Source organism: Eretmochelys imbricata, chromosome 23 (assembly GCF_965152235.1).
Source record: "Eretmochelys imbricata isolate rEreImb1 chromosome 23, rEreImb1.hap1, whole genome shotgun sequence".
NCBI classification, from domain to species: Eukaryota; Metazoa; Chordata; order Testudines; family Cheloniidae; genus Eretmochelys; species Eretmochelys imbricata.
The window spans coordinates 14,446,990-14,467,136 of NC_135594.1; the positions used below are offsets into that span (position 1 = coordinate 14,446,990).

General features: G+C 62.8%; 2 protein-coding genes across 2 annotated transcripts in view; both read right to left on the reverse strand.

Annotated features, from left to right (window-relative positions):
* Positions 1-502: 502 nt before the first annotated feature.
* Positions 503-8,271, reverse strand: LOC144278827 (osteoclast-associated immunoglobulin-like receptor). Its single transcript, XM_077840186.1, has 5 exons — positions 8,238-8,271; positions 6,166-6,450; positions 2,359-2,640; positions 1,608-1,722; positions 503-515 (listed from the first exon to the last, which is right to left on the reverse strand). Exons 1-5 carry the CDS (start codon positions 8,269-8,271, stop codon positions 503-505), a joined length of 729 nt encoding a protein of 242 aa, XP_077696312.1.
* A 1,084-nt stretch (positions 8,272-9,355) lies between these two features.
* Positions 9,356-20,147, reverse strand: part of LOC144279003 (immunoglobulin superfamily member 1-like) — a 143,638-nt gene continuing 132,846 nt past the window's right edge. Inside the window, 2 exon segments of the mRNA XM_077840415.1 lie at positions 9,356-9,823; positions 10,030-10,067. Of these exon segments, the coding sequence (XP_077696541.1) occupies positions 9,674-9,823; positions 10,030-10,067 (188 nt within the window). The 3' untranslated portion in view covers positions 9,356-9,673.

The window sequence follows — 20,147 nt, forward strand, 5'->3', positions numbered from 1 at the left end:
AGGGGTGAGCTATTTATCCACTCCCAGAGCTGGGAATAGAACCCAGAAGTCCTGACTTGCCCCTCCCCCAACCACTAGCCCCCACTCCTCTTCCAGAGCTGGGGAGAGAACCCAGGAGTCCGGCAGAAGTGCTCCCTCGTCCGTCAGTTCTGTTTATTAGTGAGGCTGAAGAGGCAAGAGACAGAGTCCAGGGACGGCGCGGGGTTGTTGCTGGCTGGCCAAGCAGGGGGTTTAACGGAGGCTGCTCGGTATTAACGTCCCCTCCTGTCGAGAGACCCCAGGGGCAGCCGCTCTGGGCTGGAGGCAAGTACTAGAGCTAGGTGGGCCCGTGGGTCTGACTTGTGGGGCAGGGGCGGGGAGTGGGGTGGGGATACCAGGCTGGATGGGCCCATGGATCTGATCTGGGGGGGCGGGGATACGGGTGTGGATGGGCCCATGGATCTGATCTAGAGGGGCAGGGATGGGGGTGGGGAGTTGGGCAGGGATACTGGTGTGGATGGGCTCATGGATCTGATCTGGGGGGGCGGAGACGGGGGTGGGGAGTGGGGGGGGGATACCGGTGTGGATGGGCCCGTGGATCTGATCTGGGGGGGCGGGGACGGGGGTGGGGAGTGGGGCGGGGATACCAGTGTGGATGCACCCGTGGATCTGATCTGGGGGGGCGGGGATGGGGGTGGGGAGTGGGGCGGGGATACCAGTGTGGATGAGCCCATGGATCTGATCTGGGGGGGCGGGGACGGGGGTGGGGAGTGGGGCGGGGATACTGGTGTGGATGGGCCCATGGATCTGATCTGAGGGGGCAGGGGCGGGGGTGGGGAGTGGGGTGGGGATACCAGTGTGGATGGGCCCATGGATCTGATCTGAGGGGGCGGGGGTGGGGAGTGGGGTGCGGATACCAGGCTGGATGGGCCCGTGGGTCCGATAGCCCCCACCCGTCCCCCCTGGTGTGTGTGTCCTGCTGTCCCTATCCCCAGTGACCGGGCAGGAATTTGGGGGGGCTGCAGGTCCAACACAAGCGTCTCCGTCTGTCCCTCGGGCTGCCGGCTCGGCTCCCTGCTGGGCCGTGGGGGGGTCAGCGGGTGGGGGGTCCTGGGGACGAAGCCCAGAAGTCTCCTCAGCAACAGGGGTCTTTAGCCACCTCCCCCAACCCCCCAACCCCCCAGGGCCCTGCTTGCCCCCACCCCCGTCCATCGACTCCCCCAGGTCGCCCACCAGACACCCCCCCATTCCAGCTCCTCCCCTCCGGGTGGGGGTGTGTGGGAGGCCTGGCCCCATGGCCTGGGCTGCCCCGCAGGACACCGGGGTTCAATCCCAGTCTCTTGCTCTCCGGAGCCTGGCGCTGGGTCTCTGGAGCCCGCCCAGGTCTGGCTCCTGGTTCCCTCGGGTGGGAGCCATGCGCCGGCTGGGCCCGATCCTGGTTTGACCCCGATACCAGCCTCCCCAGGGGAGATGGCCCTATCCAGGGCTCAAGGGCGACCCCCTCTGGTCAAAGGTCTTCAAGGCGCCGTCTGGGGGATCAGTGGGGTCACCCCCCCCACCCCCAGGGACACAGCAGTGAGGTGAGGGGAGCCCCCCATATGCAAGGTCACCTCGTCTCGAGTCCTCACCTCTTCCAGCTGTACGCGGCTTCGGCCAGAATCAGCACCAGGGCCAGCAGGACCCCGACGGCCAGGGACAGACGGACGATGGCAAACGGGGTATAATCCTGCCTTGGGGGGGCCCCTAGAGGGAGGACAGGGGCAGGAGGTGAATGCACCATGCTGGGCAGGGGGGGCTGTGTCCCCCCAACTCCCTATGGGAGAGATGGGCCGTCCCCCCCCAATAACGTCTCTCCTCCCACCCAAATCTATAGAGAGCCAGTTTGATCTGCCAGCCCAGAGACCCCCGTACCTGGCCGTGTGCTACCCGGGCGGGTGGGAGCCGGCGCCACTCCAGGCTGAGTCGGGTCGGATCCCCCTGTGGGGCCAGAACCAGCATCTGTCAGGGGTGAGGCGGGTTAGGGGGAGAAACAGCAACCCCCCCCCCCCGCCCGTCACTGTCATTCTCAGTGCGGGAGAGTCCGGGGGAGGGATTTTAGTGCCTGGCAATGGTGTCAGCTGGGCATCCCCTGGATCCTGACTGCCTTGTGCATCCCCAGAGCTGGGGCGTCCCCCTACGGCTCTGCAGCTCTCCTGGGGGCAGGGATCCCCCCACCCTCCGCCCCGAACCTCCAGCAGCTGGGAACCCCCCAGTGACGCTGCTGGGACCCCGGGCTCAGGGCAGGGCCTGGCTCTGAGCGTCCCCTCGGTGCAGAGCCCCCCCTCTCCCCCAAGGGTCGGGCTGGGGGTGGGAACGGAGATGCCGAACCAGGCCCCTCACCTGCTACCACCAGCTGCACGGGGTCGCTGCGGGGGGAGCTGACGGGCGGCTCCCCCAGGCTCTCGTAGCTGCAGGTGTAGGTGCCCCCGTCCTCCCGCCGGACGTTGGGGATGTGGAATTCGGCTGTCAAGCCGGCCGGCTCCGTGTGCCACCGCGCGACCCCCGCCCGGTACATCTTGAACCGCATGCCCTGCCGGGGCCCGTGGCAGGAGATGGAGACGTCCGTCCCCGGCGCGATCTCCCCGCTGGGGCTGAGGGAGATGGAGGGCTTGGAGAAGTGCACTGGGTTCAGGGAACGAGAGAGAATCGGCATCAGACCCCACGTTTGCGGGGATCCTATAGCCTCGTCCCAGCCCACCTGACCTGCCATCGTCGGGGCGAGGTCGTTGCAGAGCCCTAGAGGGCAGGTGTGTGCAAGGGGCTGGACACAGAGAATGGCCGACACCCTGTTTCCTGGCCACTGATGGCCTGGGCCCTTCCCCCCTGCCAGGTGAGAGCTGAAGGGTTGGAGAACAAAGGAATCAGGTGCCCTCCTGGCCCGGGAAAGGGACAAAGCCCAGAGGAGGAGGGGCTGGAGGGAGTTTCAGTTTGGGGCTGGCTGGGGATGAGGAGTGAAGGGCAGACGGGGTTGTCTGGCTCACTGCCCCGCAAAATGGACCCAGCTGAGGGGTCCTGTTCTCTGCACCTACAAGCTCTGTGTTAGACCATGTTCCTGTCGTCTAATAAACCTTCTGTTTTACTGGCTGGCTGAGAGTCACGTCTGACTGCGGAGTCGGGGGGCAGGACCCTCTGGCCCCCCCAGGACCCCGCCTGGGCGGACTCGCTGGGGGAAGCGCCCGGAGGGGCAGGGGAGACTGGAGGCTCGGGGGTCACCCCAGGAAGGTGGAGCCGGGGGAGCTGTGTGTCCTGCAGACAGGCTGCTCCAGGAGAGGAGACTTCCCCAGAGTCCGGCCTGGCTGCGTGGGGAGCAGATCCAGAGCATCGCCCGGGGACTCCGTGACAGCTCCGTCCCTAGCTATTCTGGGGCCCTATGCAGCCCCCCGGGGTGGGGGTGGGGGCTGGCAGGCCTCTGCGGGGAGAGCGGGGGGGCTGCACTTCCAGGCGCTGGTGAGTGCAGGTCCGGACCTGCTGGTGAGCTCAGGAGAGTGGGGGTGGAGCAGGGGCGGGGAAGGGGCAGGGGCGGGGCTTTGGGGAAGGGGTGGGGTGGGGGCGGGGCTGGGGCAGAGCAGGGGTGGAGCAGGGGCGGGGCTTTGGGGAAGGGGTGGAGTGGGAGCAGGGCAGGGGCGGAGCAGGGAAAGGGGCAGGGGCGGGGCTTTGGGGCTGGGGGGAGTGGGGGCAGGGCTGGGGTGGAGCAGGGGCAGGGAAGAGGCAGGGACTGAGCTTTGGGGAAGGGGTGGGGCGGGTGGGGCGGGGCAGGAAGAGGCAGGGTGGGCGGAGCAGGCCGGGGCTTTGGGGAAGGGGTGGAGCGGGGCACTGGGGGGAGAGCAGAGCAGGGGCCGGGGCCCTGGGGAAGAGGCCCCTGCGCAAGGCACCAGGAAATGTGGTGCCCACATTTCCTGGGGCCCCCGCAGCTGCGCGCTTTGCGTGTGGGCAGCGAGGGCCCCGGCGAGAGGCTTCCCCTCAGGCCACCCACTTCCCTGGGTCTTGTCTCGCAGACGGGACGCCCGAGGCGCAGACAACGTGACGTTTATTGGGGTTACTTTCCAAGCCAGCTTATTCTGAAGCCCTTCACACCCGTCGGGCTGATCTCAATTCGCTGACAGAGTCTGTTCCCCCGCACTCCCTCCCCGGCTCCCACGCCGCAGAGCGTTTACCCCGCGCTCCCTCCCCGGCTCCCACGCCGCAGAGCGTTTACCCCACGCCCCCCTCCCCGGCTCCCACGCCGCAGAGCGTTTACCCCATGCCCCCTCCCTGGCTCCCATGCCACAGAGCGTTTACCCTGCGCTCCCTCCCCGGCTCCCACGCCGCAGAGCGTTTACCCCGTGCCCCCTCCCTGGCTCCCATGCCGCAGAGCCTTGCCAGTGTCCCTGCTCCCCCTTTCCTGTTCCCATCCCCGACCCCCATCAAACATGATTCCAATTTTCCTTCCCCTTCCTGTTTGACCCCAGTTGATATCGTAATATTCTCAGCTGCACCTTAACCCACCTTGTACTGAAATTTAACTAACCAATCCTAACATTGTAACATAGTCCTTTAACCAATTAGATCCCACAGCCCTAATCAACTGACACCTAGCAAAATTAATTACCTAGCAGACAGAAACCATTAGAGAACCAGACAGATGAACAATAAGAAAGTGTTTCAGAGGTTTTCTCTCCCCCTACCCCACTCTCCTGCTGGTAATAGCTCATCTTAAGTGCTCACTCTCCTTACAATGTGTATGGTAAACATCCATTTTTGCATGGTCTGTGTGTATATAAATCTCCTCACTGTATTTTTCACTTTATGCATCCGATGAAGTGAGCTGTAGCTCACGAAAGCTCATGCCCAAATCAATTGGTTAGTCTCTAAGGTGCCACAAGTCCTTTTCTAATAGGAAAGCCGGGGCCATGAAGATAAAACAGTACAGGAAAGAGGATTTCACAACCCCAGCCATTGAGAAGTGATTTCTGGCCAGACAGGATGCTGGCAAACTAACAGGTTTCAGAGCGGCAGCCCTGTTCGTCTGTATCCGCACAAGGAACCGGAGGACTTGGGGCACCTCAGAGACTAACAAATTTATTAGAGCATAAGCTTTCATGGGCTACAGTTGCATCCGATGAAGTGGGCTGTAGCTCACGAAAGCTTACGCTCCACTAAATTTGTTAGTCTCTAAGGTGCCCCAAGTCCTCCGGTTCTTTTAAAGTTTTCTTTAACCGTCTTTATCCGATGGTGACGGGCACTGTGAGGACAGGCTCGTCTTCCTGACAGCCCAGTGGCACCTTATTTCAGTGTGACGGGTTTGGGGTGTAAGGAGGTGACCGCTCGCTTCCCGGCTTATGGCTGCCCCTGCTGCCTAGCCAGAGGCCTCAGCCCAAGATCCAGGCCTCAGGCAGTCCTAGCGAGAGACGATCCATACACAGGCAGACCGTGATTTTGATTCTTTGTTTTATATTTATACCTAGCTAACTGATCAAAAATACACCTAAATTCTGAAAGTATCGGCCTGAATATCTATATCCTAACACCCGTGTCCATTAATTTGGAATAAACTAGGGAAATAAAATAATTTTAAAAATTGTATGTTCGCACGCGATATATTTTGCAATGAAAGAAAGAAATACGTTTTACATGAACGGTTTCATATGCTTTTGAAATCCAACATGTGTCTCCTTAATTAAAACCAGTTTGACAACATTCGGAAAGGAAATGAACGGTTTTTGAAAGACAGTTTTCGCAAGGCTTTCCTAAACTCTGAAACCGAATAAATAATTCGACTAAAAGCGGCGATAAAACCTTCTTGTTACAAACAAGCGCACGCTGTATTTGAAAATATCACGCCACAAGTGTAATATGGGAAGTGGGGTCAAATGGGTTAGAGCAGAGGGGGCTGGGAGCCAGGATTCCTGGTTCTCTCCCCAGCTCTGGAAGGGGAGTGGGGTCCAGTAGTTAAAGCAGGGGGGCTCGGCGCCCAGACTCCTGGGTTCTCTCCCCAGCTCTGGAAGGGGAGTGGGGTCCAGTAGTTAAAGCAGGGGGGCTCGGCGCCCGGACTCCTGGGTTCTCTCCCCAGCTCTGGAAGGGGAGTGGGGTCTAGTGGTTAGAGCGGGGGGGGGCACTGACCCAGGACTCCTGCGTTCTGGTACTAGGCTATAGCAGACACCCCCTCACCTGCTACCACCAGCTCCACGGGGTCGCTGCGGGGGGAGCTGACGGGCGGCTCCCCCAGGCTCTCGTAGCTGCAGGTGTAGGTGCCCCCGTCCTCCCGCCGGACGTTGGGGATGTGGAATTCGGCTGTCAAGCCGGCCGGCTCTGTGTGCCACCGCGCGACCCCCGCCCGGTACATCTTGAACCGCATGCCCTGCCGGGGCCCGTGGCAGGAGATGGAGACGTCCGTCCCCGGCGCGATCTCCCCGCTGGGGCTGAGGGAGATGGAGGGCTTGGAGTAGGGGGATTCTGCAGAGGGATGGACACAGGCTGTGAGGCAGAGCGCCCCCTGGAGGGGACAGGTCCCATTCCCCACCCCCCTGAGCCAGCCAGTCCCTGCCCTGGGGCCGGGTGGGAGCCAGCGCCCCCTTGAGGAGACAGGCTCCGGGTCCCATTCCCCACCCCCCTGAGCCAGCCAGTCCCTGCCCTGGGGCCCCACTGCCTGTCCATCATCCCCTAACCTCGAGTCTACCCCTCCGTCCTGTTGCCCCTTTCTTCTGAGACAGGGTGTCCCACCCCTCATCATATCTCCCAGACCCCTCCTTGGACAAAGCTAGTTTCTGCAGGCGACTCACGAGCAGCAGCAAATGGGAGGCGGGTCCAGATGACACCTGTAATGAGAAGTGGGTGTTTGATGCGGGGGACGGGAGACGCGGGGGGGACGACGATGAGATCACATCCTACCCACCCCCGTGTGACATCATCGGGGCCAGAGTCATGTGCCAGCCCATGGGAGTTCGCAGCCATTGCTGGCCAGAGTTTGCAGCCAGCCTGCATCAGATGTGGGTTGCTACCATGGGTGTTAACTCTGAACCCTAATGATGATGCACCAAATGCAGCGGCTGGCAGCTATTTCCCTGGGGAAAGCAAGAGTTTTAACCCTTGCTCCACTGTGCACCTGCAGCCTGAGGGGGATGCAGAATCTGGGAATCTGGCCCCGGATGCCGGGGTCCGTGAACGATCTAGGGCTCTCGCTGGGGAATTTGCACCCCACTAGCTGAGGAATCAGGAGTCCGGCTGTTGACTGAGGATTGCTGTGCCTAGCCCACAATCCACAGGGCTTTGGGTGTGGGCCGGAGAGGGGACGGGGGCCACCGTGGGAAGAGTTGCCCAGCTGGCGGGGGGGAGGCGGTGCTGGGAGGCAGATTCCAACCTGGGGGCATAGACTAGGTTGTTGCGGGGGAAGCGGGGGCAGGACACTGCTTGTGCAATGGGGAGCCACCGCCGGTCTCATGCTGCCAACTTCCCCAAGCGCTGGGGGAAGGGACAGTCCAGCAGGCCCCCCCATGTCTGCCCTACCCAGGCACTGTCCTATGGGGGCAGCTAACACAAGGGGCTGGTGGTTGGGGCAGGGTGTGAAGGAGGACAGGGTCTGGTTGTGGGGGGCAGGGTGTGTGTTGGGGGCTGTGGGGAGAGGACCGGGGCTGGTTGGGGGGGCAGGGTGTGTGTTGGGGGCTGTGGGGGGGGAGGACAGGGGCTGGTTGTGGGGGGCAGGGTGTGTGTTCGGGGTTGTGGGAGGAGGACAGGCGCTGGTTGTGGGGGGCAGGGTGTGTGTTGGGGCTGTGTGGGGGGAGGACAGGGGCTGGTTGGGGGGGCAGGGTGTTTGTTGGGGCTGTGTGGGGGGAGGACAGGGGCTGGTTGTGGGGGGCAGGGTGTGTGTTGGGGGCTGTGGGGGGAGGACCGGGGCTGATTGTGGGGGGCAGGGTGTGTGTTGGGGGCTGTGGGGGGAGGACCGGGGCTGATTGTGGGGAGCAGGGTGTGTGTTGGGGCTGTGTGGGGGGAGGACAGGGACTGGTTGTGGGGGCAAGGTGTGTGTTGGGAGACTGTGGCGGGGGGAGGACCAGGGCTGGTTGTGGGGGGGCAGGCTGTGTGTGGGTTAGGGGACTCTCCCTGACTCCCCGCTCGCCATGGGGACCTACCAAGGACTCAGGGAGGCTCAGCCAGCCCCGTCCCACCCCCTTGGGGAGGGGTGAAGAGCCCCGAGGGGGGCGCAGGGAGGGGAGAAGAGCCCCGAGGGGGTGCAGGGACCCACTCACCCAGAGCGAGGAGCAGGGCAGGAGAGGGGCCCATGGCGCTGGGGACCCAGAGGAGCAAGCGGCACCTGGGGAGCGACGCACGGTGCGACTGGCTCTGGGGAGGAAGTGCCCTGCTCGGTGTCTCAACAGGAAAAATTTTTCCTGGGGCCTCCCACCACCCACAGTCTGGGTTTCACAAGAGCCTCCGGGCGAAGACCGCATGGCAGGGACTGGCTGGCTCAAGGGGGTGGGGGAAGGGGGCACGGGGCGTTTCCCCTCTCGGGGGTGTCAGCTCTGATCTGGCCCCCGGGCAGGGACTAGCAGGATCAGGGGGGCTCTTTAAGCAGGAGTTAAGGGAAACTGAGGCAACAGGGAGACAGACGATTTCGGAGCGCCCAGGGGCAGGCGGTCATGGGTCAGACGCGTCGCTCCAGGCCGATCTGTGGGTCCAGAGGCTGAAGGGGCCAAGATCTCAGGAGTGGGGGGCATCTCATGCAGGGGCCAGAATCTCAGGGTAGGGGGAGCATCTCATGCAGGGGCCAGTATGGGGGAGCTGAGGGGACTTTATCCTCCGCACACGGATGAATGGCAGCAAAGCTTCGTTCAGTGGAAAACAGCCCCCAACCCCCCGACCCCCTGCAGGGGGGATGCAGAACTGCCCTGCTCTGTGTCCTAGCAGCCGCACTGCTTCCCACAAGTGGTGATTCCCACGTCACCCAAGGGGCCCTTCCGGGGAAGTCGCAAAGGGGGGGGATTAGCTGTGGGGCTCTCCATGTGCCCACATTATCCGGCCCAGGGTCCCGAGGAGGGGAACATCGGGGTCACAGGGTGATGCCCCCCCAATCTCTCGTACAGGCTTCCCCTTTCCCCCCACCCGGCTCGCGGCGATGGATCCCCCAGCACAGTGGGGAAGGGACGACCCCATGGAGGGGATGTAAACAGCCGGCGCCAATTGGTCACAGGCATCAGACCCCTCTGCAGCTTTGTCCAGAGTCAGGCCGCGAACCCCGGCGTCCTGGCCAATTGATGCCCTACCCCAGAATGGCTGCAACCCAGCGCGGGGCGACGGGTCCAGGTATAACCAGCCCCCGCGCCCCCCCCATCTCCCCCAGGTGTTACACACATTCCCGGCACAGGGGGGCTGTGGGGTGCCCAGGTTGGGCTGGTTTGTGGTTCTGTCTTTATTACAAATCTGGAAATTAACAGGATGCAAAATACCGTAAAATCTGTCTCAATCTGTCCCCAACCCCTCCCAGTGCTGAGCCCCCCACACTTGCCCCCCACACGTGGGTCTGGGTGGGGCAGGGGGACAGCAGCTCAGGGGGATGGGGCCGCAGCAGGGGGAGGGCAGGGTCGCCCTAAATCTTCCCTGGAAGCAGAGTTCTCGGGGCAGGTGCTGCAGGGGGGGTGAGTCTGTTGTCCCCTGGGGGCCGGCGCCCCATGGCTGCGGGGGGCTCTCACTGCAGGGCCCCCCGGCTCACGTTGATCGCGGCGTACAGGCTGGGCTGGGCGGGCTCGGGGGCTGGGGCCAGAGCCCCCCGCTTGGCCTGCAGTGCCTGGCCGTCCAGCTCGGCGTAGGTCACTTCGTCAGCGCCGGGGTCGGGCTCCTGGGACACACAGAGCACAGGGTACACACACACACAGACAGACACCCCCCCCCCCCCATGGGGATCCCGTAAGCCCACCCCCCTCCCAGCAGCCCAACCCCCACCCCAAACCACCGAGTGTGCCAGGAAAGGTGTATGTGTGGGGGGGGGGGCTGTGAGGGGGCTGCTGGGGGGTCAGGCCCCATGGGGGAACAGGGGACACTTACCAGGGTCTGCGGCTCTTTCCCCTCGTTGATGGAGGCGTCTGCAGAACAGAGACACCCGCTGAGCTGCACCCCCGGACGGCCCAGAGCAGGACCCCACACCCAGCTCCGACCCCCCCCGACCCAGCCAGGGGGTTCAGAGACCGGCATAGCCACCCTCTCCCCCCAACCCACAGCATGGGCCATGGTCATTAGCCCCGAGTGACAGAGAGGAAAACTGAGTCACAAAGATGTCGAGGGGGTTACAGCGGGGGCGGGGGGCTGGGAGTCAGAAGGCCTGGGTTCTCGCCCTGGCTGAGGAGGAGAGTGGGGTCTAGACTAGTGGTTAGAGCAGGGGGCTGGGAGCCAGGAGTGGACGGGGAACTAGAGCGGGAAGGGAGGGTGGCCCCAAGGAGATCCTGGGAGTCCAATACTCTCAGCTGACACCGGCTACCTCTGGGACCCCCTCCTTAGTCCCGCCCAGCAGCAGCTGTAAATCAGACCCTGCCCCATATGGGTGGAGCCCCCACAAAACCCTCCCCTCCCCGGGGTCCTGCCCCACCCTGGTACCCCCTTGGGTGTGTTACTCACAGACGGGGCCTTGCTGAGCCGATGTCTTTAATGCCCCCATAGGGCTGGTGCTAAAAGAGAAAATCCCCTTGTAAACGTCATATCCCCCCACCCGCGGGGAGATTCCTCAACACATCCAGAGAGCGCCCCCAGGCTGCCTCACACTGAACCCAGTTCCCTGAGCCCCCCTTGCCCCAACCACCAGACCCCACCCCACCCTAACCACTAGACCCCACTCCCCTCCCAGAGGCAGATACAGAACCCAGGATTTCTGGTCACCGCCCACTCCCGGCTCTAACCACTAGCCCCACTCCCCTCCCTGAGCCGAGGAGAGAACCCAGGAGTCCTGTGACCCAGGCAAGTGGATCCGGAGCGGGAGGGGCCGGGGTTCCTACCTGCTGGGTCTCGGTGCGGCTCCTTTTCCTGCCGAGGGACACAAACAAGAAACCCCCATGAGCCGATCGGGATCCCCCGGTCTCAGCGCCTGGCCACTCACCCCGCACAGGGCAGCAGGGATGGAGGGTCTGCGGGGGTCCCCTCTGGTGCTGGGGCTGAGCCTGCATCCCTGCTGGGCTGGGCCGGACCAGCAGGGGGCAGCGTAACACTGTAGCATGTGCCGGGGGGAGGGGCAGATAAACTCGCGGGGGGGGGGGGAGGAGGCCTTTCCTGTTCCCAATCCTCCCTCTTTAGTGACTCGTGATAACGAACCTGATCCAGGCCAGTTGACTCCTCTGTCACCCCAGGTACCGGAGAGGCATGGTGCCGGCAGCTCGTTATACAGGGACCCCACGCCCGGCGCTGAGATGCGGCCACCTCTGGGGTGGGACAGCTGCGGTGTACAGGGGTTACACACGTAACAGCGCCCTCTGCTGCGCCCCCCTGCTCCTGGGCTTTCCCGGCACAGTCCCCCATCCAAGCCGTGACCCCATCCCGCCCTGCTTAGCGGCAGGCTTAACCCTTCCCTCGCTGGGCGGGGCACTTACTGGCTCGGGTTTTTCTGAAGCAGACGAAGGCCACGAGGAGGAGGAGGAGGAGGACAGCGGCTGCCGCGCTCACCCCGGCGATGATGGGGCTGGTCAGCAACTCTGTTCCTGCGGGAATAGAACCAGTGTCCGTCAGGGCTGGGGGAGGGGCTGAAATAGCGCCTCAGTGGTCGCCCCACCCCCACCCCGCAACTCAGCATTGATCGTCAGGGTCATTCTGGGTGCGGGGAGGGAGATTGTTTGTGGCTGGGGCCGGTGCCGGCTGGGCAGCCCTGAGCCCCAACTCCTCTGTGCGTCCCCAGAGCAGGGGCAGCCCGGGGAAGCATCCCCTGGCAAAAGCCCCCCTGCTCTGCAGCTCCCCCTGGGAGCAGGGATCCCCCCTCCCTCAGTCCTGAACCTCCAGCAGCTGCTCCCCAGCCACATGTCCCCACCTCAGCCCAGGGCAGAGCCTGGCTCCGAGCACGTCCCATCAGTGCGGAGTCCCCCCGAGGATCCGGCTGGGTGTGGGGCTGGGAGCGGGGACACTGAGCCGGGCCCCTCACCTGCTACCACCAGCTGCACGGGGTGGCTGGGCTGCGAGGAGACGAAGGGCTCTGATCGGGGCCGGTAGCTGCAGCTGTAGCTCCCTCCGTGCTGCCGGCCCACGGTGGGGATGTGGAACTCGGCCCCGTCCCCAGCAGGGTCCATGTGTCGCGGCGGGTTCAGGTCTCCAGCCTTGTGCAGGAAGAACCTCACGTCCCCGCCCTGCCCCTGACACCGGATGGTGACGTTTGCCCCTGGGGCGGTGACCCCAGTGGGGCTCAGAGAGATGGAGGGTCTGGGTAAGCTGGGATCTGCGCACAGGAGACAGGCTGTGAGAGTCAAGCCCGCCCAGGGCGCTGGGTGCACACGCGAGCGGCTAGTCCTGCCCGGCCACGGCTCCATTGCTATTTTCAGCTCCATCAGAGCTAGCCCGGCTGCCGCCCGCCGGCCCCCCACTGCAGGGCAGACACCCCACAACAGCCCACAGCTCTGGGGTGACCCCGGGGGGATGGCTCCCTGCCTCCGGCCTGGCCTCAGTCAGGGCCACGCTCGTCTGGGCAGGGGACAGAACTTCCTCCGGGGCCGGACCCAGGCTGCAGAACGAGCTCCCCCAGCACCCAGGGGCCCCCCAAACCACCCCACCTCCGGCTCCAAGGCCAGGTGCCCTCCTGTCACGGAGTCCCTGGGTGATGCTCTGGAACTGCTCCCCATGAAGCCAGGCAGGACTCTGGGGCAGTCGCCTTTCTGTGAGCAGCCTGTCTTCAGGACACACAGCTCCCCCGCCTCCACCTTCCTGGGTCTGACCTCGGAGCATTCAGCCTCCTCTGCCCTTCTGTGCGCTTCCCACAGCGAGTCTGCCCAGGCGGGCTCCTGGGGAAGCCAGAGGGTCCTACCCCCCAACTCTGCATTCAGACTTGACTCTCAGCCAGCCAGTAAAACAGAGGTTTATTGGATGACAGGAACATGGTCTAACACAGAGCTTGCAGGTGCAGAGAACAGGACCCCTCAGCTGGGTCCATTTTGGGGGGCAGTGAGCCAGACAACCCCGTCTGCCCTTCACTCCATGTCCCCAGCCAGCCCCCAAACTGAAACTCTCTCCAGCCCCCCAAGCCCCTCCTCCTCTGGGCTTTGTCCCTTTCCCAGGCCAGGAGGTCACCTGATTCCTTTGTTCTCCAACCCTTTAGCTCTCACCTTCCAGGGGGGAAGGAACAGGCCATCAGTTGCCAGGAAACAGGGTGTCGGCCATTCTCTGTGTCCAGACCCCTGCACACACCTGCCCTCTAGGGCTCTGCAATGATCATGCACCCATATCCCACCACCTAGATACTTAAGAACTGCCTAGGGGAAACTGAGGCACCCCCACACTATTCAGAGGAAACATTTGTCACACCTCCTCCGGCCAGCCTGCTCCCTTATCGACCCAGGGCAGCGCGGCCATTGACCACCCAGATCGACCCTCCACGTTGGGCACAGACCTGCCCCGGGGAGAGGACGAGAGAGAACGACCCGCCCGTGACAGCCGGGGCCCCGTTGCTTAATGCTTGACTGGCAGGCGCCCCGACACCTCGGTAACCAGGGCAGCGTCAGACCATGTGCAGGGTAGGAGGCTGCTCCCCCCTGGCTGGGAACCCCCCAGTGACTCCATCCCCTCTCCCCGGCGAGGCGTCCCCTCTGCTGGGCCCAGGGCTCAGGGCAGAGCCTGGCTCTGAGTGGTTCATTGGCGTGGAGCCCCCCTGAGTATCCAGCTGGGTGTGGGGCTGGGAGCGGGGACACTGAGCCGGGCCCCTCACCTGCTACCACCGGCTCCACGGGGTGGCTGGGCTGCGAGGAGACGAAGGGCTCTGATCGGGGCCGGTAGCAGCAGCCATAGCTCCCTCTGTGCTGCCGGCCCACGGTGGGGATGTGGAACTCGGCCCTGTCCCCAGCAGGGTCCATGTGTCGCGGCGGGTTCAGGTCTCCAGCCTTGTGCAGGAAGAACCTCACGTCCCGGCGCTGCCCCCAACACCGGATGGTGATGTCTGCCCCTGGGGCGGTGACCCCAGTGGGGCTCAGAGAGATGGATGGTCTGGGTAAGCTGGGATCTGCGCACAGGAGACAGGCTGTGAGAGTCAAGCCCGCCCAGGGCGCCGGGGGCACACGCGAGCGGCTAGTCCTGCCCGGCCACGGCTCCATTGCTCTTTTCAGCTCCATCAGAGCTAGCCCACCCAGGTGTCGGAATCCGAGTCGGGGGGATAATAGCAGGTGTAGCTGCCTCCCTCTGCCTGGCTTACTTTGGGGATGGGAAATGTGACCCCTGCCCTCACCCCGGCCCCCTCCCCGCTGGAGCTCAGGGAGATGGAGAGTTTGGGGGAGCTGAGATCTGGAGTGGGAGGGAGACGGGGCGTGAGACAGACCCCGGCACGGCTACTGCACCCCGTCCCCAGCATGGAGCGTCAGCGACGGGGCAGAGACAGGGTCAGGGTCTCCCCTGGGGTCCAGGCCACCAAGGCACCAGCCCAAGATCTCCTCCCTCCCTCCCTCCCTCCCCATCTTTGGGTGCCTGAGATCTCCCCCCCAACCCAACCTTCACTGGCTGGACGTCCCATCTGCTGGGCACCAGGGCTTGCTGAGACCCCCCCGGGGGGTGGCTGGGTGTGGGGCTGGGAGCCGAGGTGCTGGGCTGGGCCCCTCACCGGTTACAATGATCTGCACAGGGTCGCTGGGCTCCGAGTAGGCAGCTGGTCCTGTTCTGTGGCTATAACGACAGGTGTAGTTGCCCCCATCTTCCCGTCTGGCGCTGGGGATGGGAAATTCAGCCTCAGAGCCAGCAGGGTCCGTGTAGGTCGTATAGTTCCCGTCTCCATCCTTGTAGAGGAGGATCCTCATGCCCTGGCCCTGATGCCAACACCGGATGGTGACGTTTCCCCCCACGGGGATCACCCCACCGGGGCTGACGCAGATGGAGGGTTTGGGGTAGGACCCCTCTGGATTCACAAACAAACAGGCAGTAAGTGGGGGTGACACAAACCAGGTCCGTCTGACACAGCAGGGGGGAAGGAGATTTCCAGTCTCGGATTCCTTCAGTTCTCCAGGGTCAATTCAGCCCTGCCCCCGCTGCAGTCAGGAGTGACTCTGGATTGACCCTGGGGGCTGAGATCAGAATCTGATGCTCACTTTAGATAAGCTATTACCAGCAGGACAGTGGGGTGGGAGGAGGTATTGTTTCATATCCTCTGTGTATATATAAAGTCTGCTGCAGTTTCCACGGTATGCATCTGATGAAGTGAGCTGTAGCTCACGAAAGCTCATGCTCAAATAAATTGGTTAGTCTCTAAGGTGCCACAAGTCCTCCTTTTCTTTTTGCGAATACAGACTAACACGGCTGTTACTCTGAAACCTCCTGTTTCTCTAACATTGTAGCCCAGCGGCAGCTCTCCTGGGGTTGGGCTGAACATGGATTATTCTTTAAAATATTCTAAAAACCACGTTTCCTCCAATTGTCTGGCAATCTGCTGTACACGGGGGGAGGGGGGGGTGCTGGGATCATGGGACACATTTGGGTCCTTTGAGCAAGAGGCTCCCAGAACACACACCCCAAAAAAGCATGTGTTTGCAAAATCCCCCGGTTGTTCTAACATTTTCCGGCCCATCCCTGGGGCCCAAACTCCGGCTCTGCTCCGGCCCAAACCGCTCTCAGCCCCTGGGGATTTAGCTCTGCTCTGCCCGATGCCGGGGGCCCCTTTGGGGACGGGATATTTCCAAAGCCGTTCAGGGGACGTTCCGAACGCCGGGTCGGGCTGAGCCTGACCCACGAGCAAAGCAGTGACACGCGCGTGTGCAGCAAGCCGAGGGTGAGACACAACAGGTGCCTTGCTCCAGTCCCTCTGCGTGTCCCCTTCTTACAGCCCTGCTCTGACTGACCCGTTCCCCGGGGCTACGGCCAGCTCCCCGGGCACAGTTGGGGGCCCTGTGGCGTGGCTGGTGTCTTCACTCTATATTTCCTGGGGGGCAGAGCTTTGAGTGCAGGCAAATTCTCCCTGTGTGGTGCCCATCCCTGTAATGAGTGGGGCAAGGTCTCAGTCCCCACCAGTGGGTGTGGGAGGGAGCGCAGGTCAGACAGGATCATCCCTTTGGGGGATCTTTGCCCCTCAACCCCCATCCACGTCCCTCATCATTAATGTGGAAATTTCCCCAGCTGCCCCATTCCCCACAGATACTCACCTCCCGACACCCCACTCCGGCCGACCAGCCAACAGCCTGGAAAGGAGACGGGCCATTAGGGACCAGATCCTAGAGTGACTGGATCCTACACCCTGGACTCAGATCAGCACATGGGCACACGCCAGGGTCTCAGATCCCCCTTCCCCCATGGGGAACTGTGATGCAGCAGGGAGGGGGGAGTGTTGCCCTGGGAATGTGGCAGGGGAGTTTCACTGGGGATGGGAGACCTGAGAGCCTGTCACCTGAGCCAGGATGGGGAGGTAACACCTCTGCCCGGGAATGTGGACAGAGACTGCAGGAGGGAGCCTGCGGGGGGGCGTTCAGTTTGGGGCTGGGTGGGGGAACGCAGGGAACCCCAGGGCTGGGGTCTGAGCTCCCTGCTCCCCGAGAAGGACTGGACTGAGGGGTCTTGATTGTACCCACAAGCTCTGTTTTGGACTGTGTTCCTGTGGTCCAATAAACCTTCCGCTTTACTGGCTGGCTTGGAGTCACAGTGAATCCCAGGAAGAGGGGTGCAGGCCCCGGACTCCCCCACACTCCGTGACAGGAACGTACCCTGGTCTCAGATTCACCCTTCCATGGGCACACGCCCTGGTCTCAGACACCCCCCCATAGGCATATTCACTGGCTGTGTCTGATACTCACCGAGGAAGAGGACGGTGAGAGCAGACGCCATGATGGGGCAGTGGGGGGCCCCTCAGCTCTGCCACCAACACCCCAGTGCTGAGCTCCACTGAGCCTGAGACCCGAGTGTGAGCGGAATGAAGAACTGCAATGGGGGCTGCAGCCCCAGGAAGCCCGTGTTGCACTCGGCCCCTTTCTTCCCATCAGATGGTTTCTCTGCAATCTCCTGCTCAAATCTACTGCAGTCAGAGCAAAGCCAGCTCCCTGCAACACCCAGCAAACCACATCCCCTCCTGCAGCTGCCTGGTCCCCCCCGCACCCCACATCACCTCCCAGCCCCACATGGGAGCTGCCCAGTCCGGGGACCAGCTGGGAACGGGGGAATCTCAGGAGGTCTCAAGTGCTGCCCAGGCTGCCCTGACCTTTTCCAACAGGCCCGTCTAGCCTCCCTGGAGCCGCAGATCAGAGCAGAGGAGGGATCCCCCCCCCACACACACAGTGCCCCCCATGGAGTGACCCTCTCCCATGGAGCAGGGCAGAGGTTCCTTCCTGACCAGGCTGGGGCCAGTGCCCGCCCTGGAGCATGAGGGTGGAGGGACCTGCCCAACCTCCTTCCCAGGTAGTGGCGCTGCAGACGGGACAGAGGGCTGGGAGTCTGGGGGGTGGTTTTGGGACCCTGTGAGGTGGGGAGGGATGGATACATTTAGATCCTAAGTTGCTAAAGCAGCAGCCGAAAAATCCATGAAAAGGGGAAGTGTGTCCAGAGCCGGCGCTCACTTTCTGTTTCTGTTACTGCCACTGCCAGTGAAACTCAGCATCAACTTGATTCCCTGGCAGCGACCCTGTAATATACCCCGGCTCTGGGACGGGACTGGGGTCTAGTGGTTAGAGCAGGAAGGGCCCAGCGCTCCCCCCCGAGCAATCCCATCTCCCCTAGGTGTGACATACACTCCCGGCACAGGGAGAGGGGGGCTGGGGCTACCTGGGGGGCTGGTTTGTGGTTCAGTGTTTATTACAAATCTGGAGACTAACAGGATGCAAAATAACATAAAAGCTGCCTCAATGTGTCCCCTCCTCGTACTGGTGCTGAGCCCTCCCCCAGGTCCCCAAATGTTGTTCTGGGAGGGGAAGGGGAACAGCAGCTCAATGGGATGGGGCTGCAGCGGGGGGAGGGCAGCCTGGGGCATCCCCCCTAAATCTTCCCTAGAAGCAGAGTTCTCTGGGGCTGTCGCTGCGGGAGGGTAAGTCTGTCGCCCCCTGCGGGCTGGCGCCCCATGGCTACGGGGGGCTCTCACTGCGGGGCCCCCCAGCTCACATTGATCGCGGCGTACACGCTGGGCTGGGCAGGCTCGTGGGCAAGGGCCGGGCTCCCCGGCTTGGCCTGCAGCACCTGGCCGTCCAGCTCGGCGTAAGTGAGTCCGTCGGCACCGGGGTCGGGCTCCTGGGGCTGGGAGGGGAGAGAGTCACTGGGGCGTGTGTGAGTGTGTGTGAATCCACCAACACCCCAACACACCCACCCCTGCAACCATAGAAGATCAGGGTTGGAAGAGACCTCAGGAGGTTCTAGTCCAACCCCCTGCTCAAAGCAGGACCAACTAAATCATCCGAGCCGGGGCGCTGTCAAGCCGGGCCTTAAAAACCTCCAAGGAAGGAGATTCCACCACCGCCCTAGGGAACCCCTTCCAGTGCCTCCCCGCCTCCTAGTGACATAGTTTTTGCTAATATCCAACCTGGACCTCCCCCACTGCAACTTGAGAACATCGCTCCTTGTTCTGTCATCTGCCCCCCTGAGAACAGCCCAGCTCCATCCTCTTTGGACCCCCCTTCAGGGAGTTGAAGGCTGCTATCAAATCCCCCCTCGCTCTTCTCTTCTGCAGACTAAATAACTCCAGTTCCCTCAGCCTCTCCTCGTAAGTCATGGGTTCCAGTCCCCTGATTATTTGCGTTGCCCTCCGCTGGACTCTGTAATCCCAGCTGGCGATCCCACAAGCCTAACCCCCTCCCAGCAGCCCCACCCCAAATCACTGAGTGTGCCAGGTAAAGTGGGTGGGGTTCAATGTGAGGGGGCTTCCAGGGCCTCTGTGGGCCAGGCCCTGTGGGGGAACAGGGGACACTTACCAGGGTCTGCGGCTGTTTCCCTTTGTTGATGGAGGTGTCTGTGGAACAGAGACACCCACTGAGCTGCACCCCTGGCCGGCCCGGAGGAGAAGCCCACACCCAGCTCCAACCCCCCACATCCATCCAGGGGGCTCAGAGCCCGGCACAGCCACCCCTCCCCTGCCCCACAGCATGGGCCAGGGTCATTAGCCCCATGTTACAGGGAGGGAAGAAAACTGAGGCACAGAGAAGGCAGCAGAGTCTAGGCGGTTACAGCGAGGCAGCGGGGCTGGGAGCCAGGACTCCTGGGTTCCCACCCAGGCTCTGGGAAGGGAGTGGGGTCTAGTGGTTAGAGCAGGGGGCTGGGAGTCAGGAGTGGGTGGGGATTCCCTGCAGGTCATTGGCTGGGAAGGTCCAATGGAGAAGTGAAGGAGAGACCCACAAAGCCCCAGGCCTGGGAAGGGAGAACAGGGGCCACACAGAGGGAGACACTGAACTAGTGGGGGAGGCGACTGTCCCCCAGGGAGCAGGTGGGGAGGGAGGCAAGAAGCTCGGCTGATACCAGCTACCTCTGGGACCTTCTCCTTAGTCCTGCCCAGCAGCAGCTGTCAATCAGGCGCTGCACCATGTGGGTGGAGCCCCCACAAGCTCCACCCCTCTCCAGGGATCCTGCCCAGAGGTGAAAGCAAGCCGGTCCGGTCCGGTCCAGAGTACCAGTAAAAAAACGTGCAGTAGTGTGACGAAGTGGGACTGTTCTTAATGTTTCCTCTGAATAGTGTGGGGGTGCCTCAGTTTCCCCTAGGCAGTTCTTAAGTCTCTAGGGGGTGGGATAAGGGTGTATGATCATTGCAGAGCCCTAGAGGGCAGGTGTGTGCAGGGGTCTGGACACAGAGAAGGGCCGACACCCTGTTTCCTGGCACCTGATGGCCTGGGCCCTTCCCCCCTGCAAGGTGAGAGCTAAAGGGTTGGAGAACAAAGGAGTCAGGTGACCTCCTGGCCCGGGAAAGGGACAAAGCCTGGAGGAGGAGGGGCTTGGGGGGCTGGAGGGAGTTTCAGTTTGGGGGCTGGCTGGAGACATGGAGTGAAGGGCAGACATGGTTGTCTGGCTCACTGCTCCCCAAAATGGACCTGGCTGAGGGGTCCAGT